The sequence below is a fragment of the Zonotrichia leucophrys genome, chromosome 7 (assembly GCF_028769735.1).
Source record: "Zonotrichia leucophrys gambelii isolate GWCS_2022_RI chromosome 7, RI_Zleu_2.0, whole genome shotgun sequence".
NCBI lineage: Eukaryota > Metazoa > Chordata > Aves > Passeriformes > Passerellidae > Zonotrichia > Zonotrichia leucophrys.
In genome coordinates this window covers 8,224,669-8,238,134 of record NC_088177.1, presented here as the reverse complement: position 1 = coordinate 8,238,134, position 13,466 = coordinate 8,224,669, and the positions used below count along the sequence as shown (strand labels likewise).

Sequence of the window (13,466 nt, the reverse complement as noted above, 5' to 3'; positions counted from 1 at the left end):
AATGATTGCCATTAGTTATGATGTAGAATCTGATAGGTAACACAGTTCAGTGGTGCTGTTAAGTGGAAGGATTATTTCAACAGGTCAGCAAAAGTAAAGGTAAATTCTTCAGTCTAACTAGCAGAGCCTGCATCTGGCAAACACTTTTGCAATATCTGAGTTCAACTCATGCATAAAAATATCAGTAAAAGCAATTAATTTGCGTCTGATTCTCACCCCTGTGTACATAATTACATAAAAAACATCTGTATCTGTAGGACAGTGTGAGAAACCATGAGAACATTAAAAGCATACCACATTTCCACCCAGATTTCAGATAACACATTTTTTAAATGTACCAGTCTTGCCAAAGGCATTCCCACAGAAGGCCATGTCCTATGAGACGTTCAAAGTTGGAAAAGCTGGAGGTGCGATGTTGGGGTAGAATGAATTGGGAATGGGGGACCTGTCGAGCTAGAGGGAAAGGAGGAAACAGTGCAGGATCCAAACATCTGAAATAACATTTCCTGAGCACTGCTGAGACACAAGCATTCCTTTTGCAGGTAACTAACACAACCAAGTGTGACACATGGCAAACATGAGCACGGAGTGGCTGCTTTGCAGAGGAGCACCAACCAGCACATCTGGTGGGAATTGGCCCTTTTCCCAGATCCTCCACACGCTGAGTCCAGGCTCAGCACACAATCACAGCCTGTGTTTCCTTCATGTGCATTTGGCTCAAATTGGGAAAAACCACCTCAGTGAACTGAGCTGGATGAGTTAGGAGCACGTCTGGTTAGGAGAAGCATCAGTGTTGTCAGGTGAGCGTTTATTAAGTGATGGGTGTCATTTATAAAATCACAAAGCAGCAGTCCCAGCCAACAGAAGACTTGAAAACGACGCTCCTCCATAGAAAACAGGATTTGAAAAACCTTGTTTGAATTCTGCTCTTACTTTTCTGTTGTTGTTTTGTGTGATCTTACTGTAGTGCATGTTGTAGCCCCCATAAATTATACCCTACCTATGCTATACATATGTACTCCATATGTCCTATAAATGCCACAAAGCAAAGCCATACTTTGTGGTGACACTGGGACCCAAACAAGGTATCATTGCACATTAAAATTGTATTAAACTAATTGAAAAATAGTTGAACATTGCTAACAAAACGAGAGAATTACTAAACATTAAAAGACAAGAGACTTTTCAGTGTTCCATAAAACCACGCCTTTCAGACAAATTAATTATTTGCATCATAAAAAAAATCCTAACAGTGAAAGAAAATATTCCAGAAGGAAGTGATGAGTAAAAAAGCTTCAGGTGATTTTTCATTACATTAAAAACAATTCTCATTCTCATAAAATATGCAGAACTTTACATCTTAAATAGCATATTTACCTTCAAAAATTACTTTCATTTTAGTCTTGCAAGAAATTAAACCTTAATTATATAGGAAAGTATTTGGAATATATCCAGAAATAAGAAAACTACAGCTATTCCCCTATAAGTGGTACAGCATCTGTCAGGAGTTTTCACATACCTTCAGGAAGATATCTCAAATTAAACCAACACTGTACTTGCTTTCCATGATCAGAGTTAATATTCTGCAGACCCATCCTGGCTGCCTTGTTTATTTCATAGTTTCAATTTCTATTGCTGTACTTCACCCTGGCAAATAAATGGATGCACAAGGGGCTCGCCCTCTGAATAAATAATAAAATCTAATCTGTCAGATCTTCCTTTGCCTTGAATGAAAAACATTTCATTCCTCTGTGATGCTGTTGAAGCTAAATCTTGTTGCAAGAGACTGAATGAGCAGCCTTGGAATAAGAACTAAAGGTGTGTTGGAGCTACGTCACCACCGTGATGAACATCAGAATTACATCTGAGAGCAGATGGGAGGAAAGGAAGATGCACTATACAAAATATGTCCTCATTTGAGGAGTAAAGTATTACTCAATGGCATTATACATTGTTAATAAACTTTCTTTATCTGAAACTATAATTTAATATTTATGTATCTAATTTACATGTGACAAAGTAGCATATTCTAAAATTAGAGTGTAACCAGCAAACTATTAACTACTATAAACAATACCAAAACACAACTCAAACATATTTTAAGGAAACCATAGATACATTTTGGACTGGGGAATGATTTCAATTGCAGATATTGTTTTAAATACAGCTGTCAATTACATCTTGAAAAAGTTTCTTCAAGCTCAGAAAGAATTTCTGCTTAGGGATTCCTGGGTATATACATAAAGACCAAGAGCACACCACCAAAAAGACCCCTATTGGTTACTAATAGGTACAGTAATAATTGTAAATGCTTAAATTGTGTGGGGGAAATAGTTTTCAATAACCATGTTATATGATCCACTAGACAATATCCCCTTTGAGCAGAAACTAGAGAAAATACCGTGCCCTTTATTATCTCTGTGGTTTCTTACGTGTAATAGACAGCAGAAGAATTGCACTTATTGTAACATTACAGTGTTAGATTCCAGTTCACCTTTTAGAATATTAGTGGCCATAATACTTGTGATAGGTTGTGCCTTATGCAAAGATGAATAAAGATGTGCATTTAAATAAAAAAGAAAACAAAAACCAAAAACAAGCAACCACTTACAGAACCAACAGTGAGGCTTAACATAACAAACATGCACTAACCCTACACTTATGCAAAACTAAGTTCTTCCAGGAAACTGTAACCAACAGTTGACCTTCCACAAAGGTAAAGGTTTTGTCCCTTGGTAATATGTTTGGACTTTGTAGTTGAATTCCAGTTTATTAGCTCATTGTCTGTAAATGTGCTGTTCCACTGTGGTATCCTTTAGCTGCCCTTGAGCTTCTGCAGAATCTGCAATCTTACAGTCACTTTTATTTAATGTTTTATTGAGCTGCAGAGTAAGTCCCCTTCAGTACTACACAAATAGGCTTCCTTATTCATCCTCTTCAGGTTCCTGTGGTAAAATTGGTGTCTCCTCCTTTAAACAAGCACTAAAAAACCCAAGGATTGTGCTGTAAAGGTGATATTTGCTTTTCTCAGAAGCAATGTTATGACCTTCATCCGGATAGATCTGGCAGAGGAGAAAGGAAAAAAAAGTAAATAGTTTTTAAAGGCTTTTCAAATATTTAGGGCTTTAATTTTCTTTCTCTGGTCTTCAACATGTTTTAGATGACAACAGGATGATAGCATTAGTTTTATGGCATCGAGGAAAGCTAATAAAACCCAAAGTAAGACTCATTCTCTTGGAATTTGAACTTACAACCACTGCAGTGGGATCTGCAGAAGTCAAAAAATTTATATTCTCAGCCATTGTGCTTACAACAGTTTACTTTAGCTAGCATTTTCAATAGTGCCTAGGCATCCAAATCCCATTAACATCCATGAGGATTCATTGCCTCATGCTTTTAAGGACCTCTCAATATTTCAACTTCTAAGTGTTTGGCAAAAACCCTTTTTATTCATATCTTAACTATCTTCCTATCTGGTCCAATGCCCATCTTCTCTCTCTCCTTGGGTGGGTGTGGGCATTTTTATCTCTTAAAACAAATACTACTGGGAATTTCTCCCAAGTGAGGCTAGGCAAAGATTTGCAGGCTGAATGAAGAAATCCAGCCCACAAGACAAGAGACTAAGGCAAAAAGCTTCAGCTGCCTCCTCAAACCCAGGTTATCACAAGGTTGCATGAGAACAGCTCAACAGGGCTCTTCTGGGAGAACTCTGTCATTCCTGCTTCTTCCTCTCTTCACAGGCCTTCACCTCAGCTGGAACCACATGGGCAGCAGGAACAGTTCTACATTTAAAGTCCTTTTTCCTGCCTCAAATGGCACCAACCCCCTCCCTGCCACAAGCTCACATTCCAGTGCAAACTACAGGATCACCCTAAGCCCAGCAGGGTCGAGGTTTGCAATAGCCAATAAGCATCAGGAGTATTTAGGGACTGATTCAATCCAAACCCTCTGCCAGCAGCATCCATGTGCTCCAGGTGTGTCCCATGCAAGCCCATGCCTTGACAGAAGCCCTGTCATGCTCTTCCAAGAAATGTAAATGTTGAAAATAAGGGGAAATCACTCTCATGTGATCCAATACCTTTTTAGGTAAAAAGGAACCCAAAGTAGTGACATCTCCATGTTACAAAGGCTGCCCATGGATTCCAGAGCACTTTGTATAATTGTAGGATAAAGAGGTGGAAAAAAGAAAGATGGGAGAGAAGAGAAAGAGTCCATGAGAACAAGATGATGATACAGCTCCTGATATCCACACAAACAGGGAGAAAAATGGGATTAAACAGAGTTCTAACTGCAAATTAAGGAAATACCACTGTGTTGTGGTAGAGAGGATCCTTTGCAGTGAAGAAATAGCAACAGGAGGTTAAATGTTCACCTATGTTTATAGGAAAAGTCACAGGTGCACGTACCTGCATAGTGTAATTAGCCCCAGCTTTTATTAGACGCTTAATTAGTTCTGCTGAATGCTGGAAGTGAACTTTAGCTGCAAGAAAACATTTGATATTATTAGAAACAGCTACAGTAATGTGAAATACTTATCTGTTACACAGCTTTGGCTGAAAACATTTCCAGGCTCTGTAATTACTGGATCTGAAGCTGACTATTTCCAAGGCCAGCCCTACCAGCAACAGGATGTTACAGCAGGAAGGAGCTGGAAGCCCCAGGGGAAGCCACACTTCCCATTTAGTGAGGACTCCTCTGTTTACCTTTGATTTACACATACTATAATAGCTTAGAGATGTGTAAAACCATTCTGTCTGAACATCACGGCATCTTCTAATTTGCTGGGAAGAAAGCACACTGCATTTTCTATTGCTTGCATGGGGTCACTACACCCCACTCTTTAGGTAATGGATTTTCTGGAACTCATCAGTAACCTGATCTTTGTGTGGCAAAGCCATGATTACCATGTCTAACCCTGCAGAGTTTAGGCTGCAAGTGGTCTGGGCAGTGTCACTGAATGTGATATTGAGCAGGGGCAGCAGACAACCACACTGCCAGGCCAGACCCTGCACTGCTCAGACATCATCAAAGCCCCAGTTCCCTCCAGATTGGTTCAGAGGGGCAGAAATTGCTGCTGCCTGCTGCAATCAGTAAAGCCTGAGCCCCTCATGCCTGCTCAGTCATCCAGTTTATTTTCAACCCTCCCTCCTGTGCTCTGGGGAGAAGCACTGGACAGGGTTTGCACACCCCTGGTTGCACTTTGGATCCATAAAATGGGTTTGACAAGTCAGGGATGATGGGCTGGCACTGTGCCAGCTGTGCATGGGCACTGTCACCTCAGCCCTCACCACTGAGAGGCACTTATCCCTTCAGACTGAGTAAGAAACCTTGTATTATCCCACATCCACCAGAAAATACTGGGGAAGAAGTAGGCATGTCAGTCTGTACAGAGCAGCTGTTTGCACCACTGTAATTTGTGCCTGCATCAAAGCTCATTCTTCACACATCAGTTAAGAAAGTTCAGAAGAATACATTGCAGTGAGATCTGCAATTACAAATTATCTCAATTCATACATCTTATGATTTCATCCAAAGTGCTAGAACTTACCCTGTGTTATTCATTCTCTGTTTTAATCTACTGCTAAAAGTACTGATGCTATTAAAAGGTTCTGTGTAGCTTCAGAAGGTTTGCAAGTACCTTGTAATTACTTAGATGAAAAGATTAACTTCCCATTTGGTGATATACTTCACCAGCTGTACTAATAGTTCTGCAGAATTGGTATGAATTTAAGACACCATTAAAAATGTATGTTGTTCTATTAATAATTCATGTAATACCTTTCACTAGCATCACAGTGGTTCACAAGATTTAAACAAATTAGAACATACAGCACCTAAAAGGTGCAAATGCTCAGCAAAAAAAAAAGTTGCACCAGTTCAGAGTTGGAAGTGACAGTTGAAACAAAAGAAAAAAATCCTATCAGAGGGAAAAAGAAACTGCAAATGTACTTGCTAGGTGTGTGCCTCATCAGCCCTTCAACACCTGCCTATTAGAAGCTCTGACTCCAAATTAGCTGCATCTGTAAATACTTACCATCAGCTGTCCCGTGAACTATTAGCAAATCCACTTCTTTTAAACCATGAAGATTGTGTAATACACTGGATGCCTAGTGAACAAACACACACAAAGCTGTATTTGAATTGCATTTTAAGAGTAAAATGGTCATTTTAAGTTACTTGTTTATGCTAACTTACCTGATAGGTAATTTCATCTTTTGATGGAATCCCAAGGTATCTTTCTGAAAAAGCTGATGCTGTAAAAATAAAAACAAAACAAAACAAAACAAAACAACAAATCTTGTGAATTTCAAGTTACTTCTATTTTAAAATTCATAATTTTAGAAGCTGTTTAAGCCATGAAGTCAAGATTGTTCATTTAGAGACACAGAATGTACCATTTTGATGCACCACTTAAAACCACTTTAAAAGAGAAAAAAACCAAACAAAAATAATAATTAAAAAAATACCAGCCCCAAACAACAAAAAAACCCAACCCCAAAAGAAAACACAGGCTAAACCCCAAAGAAAGTCTAACAGACCATTAAAATAATCTGGCTTGGTTTCCTGTGAATCACAGTGCCCAAAGGAACCAAATAACCTGTGACTGAATGACAACAGGACTGATATTGTAGGGAATTCAGAGCTAACCTTAAAGGATTCATTCCTAATAAAAGATTTGATTCATGCTGATATACATAAAGTATTCTTAAGAAATGAGGTAACTGCAAAATCAGTACTGTCAATAATCCCAAGTGTGTTGCGGGTTTTGGTGAACTGTCCCAGTGTCAGCTTTACTTTCATTTACGGAAGAGACCAAGACAGTGAGGTGAAATCTCACTAACATTGTTATGTTATCTGCCTTTAGTAAAAATAAAATGAATAAAAGGCCTTTTGAATAAAGTATCACCCAGGTTTAGGGCAGGGATTACTCACCATATAACTTCATATCTGTGATTGGTGCCACCACAGCTCCACACTTGAAGAGCCGCTCACTGGATTTCAGGATCATTGATGTAATGTAGCCACCATACCCCTAACAATGGGATGGAAATTTTGGTTTATTTATTTCATTCTAGCAAAAATAAAGCTACATGCCATTGTGCTAATCCAGTGGTATATTTTTTATAGTTTAAGGGTGCATAAAGATCTCATTGACCTGGTCATGACTTTTAATCTATGCAGTTAATGAGTATTGAACATTTCCTCACCATTTCCAAAGTCTAACACATCTCCCCTGGAATCGCTGATACCAGAGAGTCATGAAACCTTTTTGAAAGCTTTAACTTGAAACCACAGATTTCTTTGAAATGACACTGGCAATCCACTTCTGTACACCTGTAATCATTCTAGACTCACAGAAAATGGAATTCTGAATGTGGCACCTGGAATCAATGATTTACTCGTATATTACAAACTCCTCAAATTTCTCTGCTTGCCATCTGTTTTCCCTTCATTGGTACTGAAAAATTGGTATGTCTTCAAGGATATTGTTGTTTTTGTTGTTTTGTGTTTGGCACAATACATTTCAGGAAGACAAAATTATCCCATGACAGGGAAAATATAATGTAAAACACCAGCTGATCCAAAAAAAGATTATGCACCAAGTGCTTACAGTTTTCTCAGAGACTTTTACAAATGCTGCCTGCTCCTGTTCTTCATGCCTAAATATTTATTGAACAGATTATTTTTGTGGAAGAATGGCAATATTTGAAAACCCTTTAACCTTATTTAAGAAATATAAGTAAAGAGGTTTCTTGTACTCTGCAATCAATCCATATTAAGGGATGGACATACTGAAGAAAATAATACCAAATAGGAGATGGATTTTCAAAGGAAACATGTGGGGAACTGAGTTATTCCCTTCCCATACAAATTTCAGCCCAGGAGGCCAAGAGCCATCCAGATCTGTTCATGAGCAGGAGCAGATTTCACCTAAGACAGAATTTCTGAGTGGGCACCTCTAATTTGTATAATTCAAAGAGCTTAAAAGAATAGCAACTTTCCTCTGCCTCTGGGTTTTCTCTGCTTTTACTTTTGTTTAATATTCTGTTTGTGTCTTGCCCACTAGCTGCACAGCACAATTTTAATCCAAGGATAGGTATTGCCAGGTTATTTATTATTTATTCCATGTTTTCATTAAGACCTTGTTTAATTCTCCTGAGAGTTTCTTCCCTTTGTGCCTGTGTCCTTCCTTCCAGCCAGGCTTTCCAGGACAAAAAACATTACAGAGTGAGTTATTTATAAATTCTTAGAAGCATTTCACAGTGACATTGCTATTCCATATGCCCTGATGCAAGAGCATGTGCTGCCTCACTCACCTGCTGCGTTTCTGGGGTTGCAGCCTAATTGCCACATTTTCAAGAAAGACATCGGCTGTAGAATTGCAACTTATTTTTAAACTCTCTTTTCACTTCCATGAATAAAACCACAAACTCCATGGAACTACACTTGGCTGTCTAACACCTCAGGCCCTTGGATCAAGCATCTCTTAAGCTTGCACCCCTCACAGAGATAAGCAAGGGGGCGTTGGCAGATTGCCTGGCAATTTCCCCCACTGTGCCCTTCTGGACAGTCTTGTTACTCTTGTGCCTCATTGACATCACCAATTGTGACAGGAATTTTACTTCTGTATAGCTCTGAAACCTCTCAGAGAGCTTCCTGAAAGTGTACGTGTCCAGTTTTATGACATCAACACTAAGCCATTCCAAAGTCAACTTATCTTCAAGCAAAGTGCATATTCTGTTTCCATAAGTAGAGCAAATTTAATGGAAAAAAAAATTGTTTCCCTATCACGTTCTTGTATGTGATATAAAGGAAATGAGTTTTAAAAAAGATTTTTAATTGACTCTAAAACAAGCAGAGTGGAGGAAGAATACAAATAACCTTAAGAAGTTGTTAAATATACTTTTATTGTTAATTATAAAACTGACTTTTAAATTTTATGTTTTTTTTTTTCTTTTGACAGTAAAAAAAAAAAAACAACTCTGAAAGGTTAACTTGGAAAGGGGAAATTTCCCTGAATTCAAAGCAGTGTTGAAAGCTTATTGAATTTCCCACTCTTCATTCCTCAACACCGCTTTCAAAAAATAAATGCAGGAGCATAGCAATCAATAACATTTTGTGAAAGAAAAGAGAATTTGGGGTAGGTCTTGGCAGATATGTAAAGCCATGGTTACAGGCATGCTCTTCAGTAACTGTCTCATCACATCACTCTTAGGAAAAAAGATACTGATGAATCTCTGGCAGAAAACAAGTGGGAATTTTCAAGTAGCAATGAAAAGAATTTCTGCAGGCAAAACCAAGCAATTCTGGCTGCTCAGGGATTTCATTCCAAAACCAGGATTTTCAATCAAAAGACTGACAAAGGAAGAGGATATGGAGAAACGTTGATGCTTCTATGCCTGTGTACTTTCACATACATTAGTAACAGGCATTAAAACCTGAGTAGAAGTGTGTGCCACGATCATCTGGTGCATGAAATTGGCCCTGCTTGTACATCCTCACCTGGAAAATCTCTGGCTGCTCCCTTACAACCCAAATACTGGTTTTGACCCATTTTTGCACTGAGAGTTTCTTTCTTAGCTCAAGGAGTGCAGCAGGAGCTGAGATCTTTGAGGAAGGTCATGTTCATGTGAAAAGTTAGTAACAGTCACAAACATCAGCCAGTCCTCAAAATGCTACCACGCAGGAGGTAAATGTCAATCTCCTCATCCTGCATCCAGACAGGCTGAGACATGCAGGTTAAATGACTTGCCTGAGGCTGTGCAGCAGCTCAGCAGCAGAGCGAGAACTAAGGCACTTCATGGAGAAACACATGCTGCTCTTAAAAGGGATGACTGGGGTGTACTTGATCAGGGTTTGCTACTGCTTTGAGCTCAAAGGCAGAAAACAGCTTCATTTTTATTAAAAAAAAACGATTTAACAAATTTAAAAGGTTGCACATGCCGGTTCATGGATGAAGCAGCAGTTGTGGGGTGTTTCTAATTGCTGCTTTTTAATAGACATGAGTAAAATGCTGTTTAATTTGCTACTAAAAGTCGAGTCTTTGCCTCGTTGTATCTCCTGCTAGTGGCAATGACACACAGCTGATAAAACAGCAAAGGCAAGATTTCTCACTGGTGCAACAAGGAGCTTGCTGGCAGTACCACAGGGTAGGTGCTCAGCTAAGCTCAAGGGTCAGTTAAACATTCAGATATAAAACTTGTATTTTATAGGACAACATTGTCAATTCAACTGCAGCCCAAACATAAAATTGTAACAAACAAGCTTTCACAAAACCCAAGTCCCTATTAAAAATTTCTAAAGAAAGCAGAATTTTTAACAAATACTTTCCCCTTCAGATTCTGAAATGCAAATAGTGTTATACCATAAAACTGGTTTTATAGACTTAAATACTTGTTCTGAGAAAAAATACTGTACAGAACAGACAGTAAATGATGGATGGCTTTTTTCTCCTGTTTTAATAACTAAAATTGTCTTTGGGAAATACATTAATATATTTGATTATGAACTAACAGCACTTTTTTAAGAATCATGGTGATATAGCCTGCTATTTTTGCACATTACCTTTCCAAATATACCCAGTCTCTTAGGATCAATGAAGGGCTGTTTCAGAAGTGATCTGAAAGGATAAAAAACGTTTCTTTTTTAATTTTGTCAAAGTAAAACAGTGGATTTTACTTTTTGAATATAGTATGTAAAGAATATTATTTGTGCATTAAGGAATTGCCATACATGGAGATCAGGTAGAAGAAGAAATTACATCCATACAAGTAGTACAGCACTGGGAAATGTGATTTGCTTCCTAATTCCTTTTTCATAAGGCAAACAGTTGGTGTTTGGCCAATCTCACCTAATTTAGATCTCTGAATTTAAGCATCTTGTCTAAATTATCCATTTACATCTGCTTTTCAGTTAATTGAGAGAAGAGAGATACCCTTTTAGCATTCCTACACATGTTGGAAACTTCTCTCATTCTGGGCAGGGTCATCCCCCAGAAATGCTAGGATTTTCCACTGACTAGAGCTTAAATGACTGGCTTTGATCAGGTGCCTAGCACCAGCTAAAGGAAGGTGAGATAAACGGAACTTCTTGAATCTCGATAATTATACAAATAATTAATTCTCTCATCAAGGCCATTAATCATCTGTGGTGAATTTCATACAGAAAAGCGAATAACCTGAGGGGAAATATCAGACACAGCTGCTTATTCATGGAATGGGTGAAGCACTGACCCCTTTCAAAAGAAGAAAAAATATCTGGCTTAAAATCTGTCTTTCCCTGGAAAACCCAGGAAAAATCCATCCAGACCTTGGTATGAGCCATTTTGACACATGCACCCTGAGTAAGGAGTGTTGTCCAAGCTATGCATGACTACTCCACAGACAGAAATTACTCTTTTCTGCAGCTGGTAGAATCATATCAATCTAAAAATGATAATGCAAATGAGAAATAACAGGCATTTGCCAAAATGCTCTCATTTCTACCACAGAGTTCTGGAGTAATTGCACAAAGCAAATGGAGTTCTAGTGGTCTAAATTAGAGCAATATTCTCTGGTATAGCCCTAAAATATTGTAACACAAATGTATTTACATGTTAATGTGGACAGCAAGAAATTTATCTATGGAATATAGACAAATATGAATTAGCTCAGGTGGTATATTTGGATTGCACAGAGCAGTACAGCTCTATCAAAGAAAGCATCAATTCAAAGAAAATCCCAAAACCACCACTTTGATTTTTTACTTGCTCTTTGTAATGGAAGGATTAAAGTTTCAAAATTTGTAACAGCGTTAAAAAACAAACATGAACAATGCAGATAAAACATTCTGGGTAGTTTTAGTCCAAGAGCTCATTCATCCAGGAGGAGGCAGGGTGAAAGACAAGAAGAGTTTGCACATACGTACTCTACAGCTGCTATTTGGTCCTTCACTTCCACTGATCCTAAGCACCGATGGACCTCCTGTAGGATCTTGAGGCCTTGAAATCCACTCCCTCTGCCATCAAATCGAGCTACGATGACATTATCAGAGTTGACAAGCACTGAGTCCCAGTCAATGTGAAACTTATCTGTAACCAACTGGCTGCCTGGAGCTTCATCACTGCAAATACCAACACACCAGACACAAACGAAGACTATTGACAATGTGATGCACTGTGCCGAGCTCTGATATTTTATTTAGCCTGCGTGGCAGAGTTCAGTTGGTTATGCAACCCTGCTGAGCTACTGTCACTTCCATCAATACCATCCCATTAGGGCTGCAAGCCCTGCAGCAACAGAATTTCTTTAACTTTATAACCATTGTGCTGCGGTGCTGCCAGTACCTGAATACACTTTGCTGAAGGACACAGAAAACTAAAGCAGGTAGTGCTGCTTATAATAAAGTGAAGGAAAAATCCCCAAACAATATCACTAATGGCTAGCTCAGTTCTGGGAAGGTTCATGCAGAATTTGTAAAGTCTCACTGAACACACAATGAGGTAAATTCATTCAGCACCCTGATTACCATTTTGTAGGATATATAATACTATTAAGAAGGATGTCACCTGAGAAAACAAAAATAATTGCATTATTGTATTCTTGAATAGATTTTTTGAAATACAGTACAAAGAAGACTAAAGCATACACTGGAGAAAATTCTATTTTCTCCATCAAAATTCATATGAAGAAATGGATGCAGGCAGGAGTGATAAGTCTATTTTATGACAAAAAAAAAAGGTGGTTTACAGCACAAAAGGTGAAATAGAATGGGAGAATGCAGTTTCTAGAAGAACAATAAGATTTTCCATTGAAGCCAAATACACTATTTTCCTTACGAAGAAAGTAAAATGTCAGTTTTAAAAGGGAAGTTTGTCATTATTTTCCCCCAAGATAAACACAGAATAAAAGAACAGGGTACCATGAAGTTGTACAAAATGCAAAATAGTTCTATGTAGGCTGCATCTGCCAGTGGAATGCAAATTAAAATGTAAAAGTGTCTGTGCTGGCTGTATGGAAATTAAATTGGATGGTCTGTGGGAATATCCTGTCTAAGGTGAAAGAAAGATGAAGACAAAAATTATTATTTTGCCAAATAGACTTATGTAAACCCTGGGGAGGAAAGAGAGATAAAATATCCTCCAATAAGTCCTGTCTTATAAATACAATAATGTGCTGATTCAGTATCTGGCTTGGGCTGTGGATAACACAGACCACCTTCAAGGTAATCACTCAGTTAATTAACAAGCATATGATGAGTGTGTGTGTTCTCAAGCTCAGTCAGACCTATCTATTCAGTTGCTATCTCATGTACTGAAATCAGGATTACTTGGTAACATCAGCCACAATATGTTATGCTTGATTTAGCATTATCTTGCACATCAGGTTTATACTTGCTTTACAAAAAGAAAAGAAGAGGTTTTTTTTTGGTGTTCTTAACCAATTCAGTTGTGATTATACTAATTACTAACGTTGTGAAGCAATGAG

General features: G+C 38.2%; 1 protein-coding gene across 3 annotated transcripts in view; it reads right to left on the bottom strand.

Annotated features, from left to right (window-relative positions):
* Nucleotides 1–791: 791 nt before the first annotated feature.
* The window catches only part of DPP10 (dipeptidyl peptidase like 10), a 433,982-nt gene continuing 421,307 nt past the window's right edge, over nucleotides 792–13,466 (bottom strand). For all 3 annotated transcript variants that reach the window (XM_064717808.1, XM_064717810.1, XM_064717807.1), the window contains exons 20-26: nucleotides 11,908–12,102; nucleotides 10,567–10,621; nucleotides 6,934–7,033; nucleotides 6,196–6,254; nucleotides 6,035–6,107; nucleotides 4,407–4,480; nucleotides 792–3,062 (exon numbers count right to left, since the gene is read on the bottom strand). In XM_064717808.1, coding sequence (XP_064573878.1) covers nucleotides 2,925–3,062; nucleotides 4,407–4,480; nucleotides 6,035–6,107; nucleotides 6,196–6,254; nucleotides 6,934–7,033; nucleotides 10,567–10,621; nucleotides 11,908–12,102 — 694 coding nt within the window. In that variant the 3' untranslated portion in view covers nucleotides 792–2,924. The remainder of the gene's footprint in view (nucleotides 3,063–4,406; nucleotides 4,481–6,034; nucleotides 6,108–6,195; nucleotides 6,255–6,933; nucleotides 7,034–10,566; nucleotides 10,622–11,907; nucleotides 12,103–13,466) is intronic.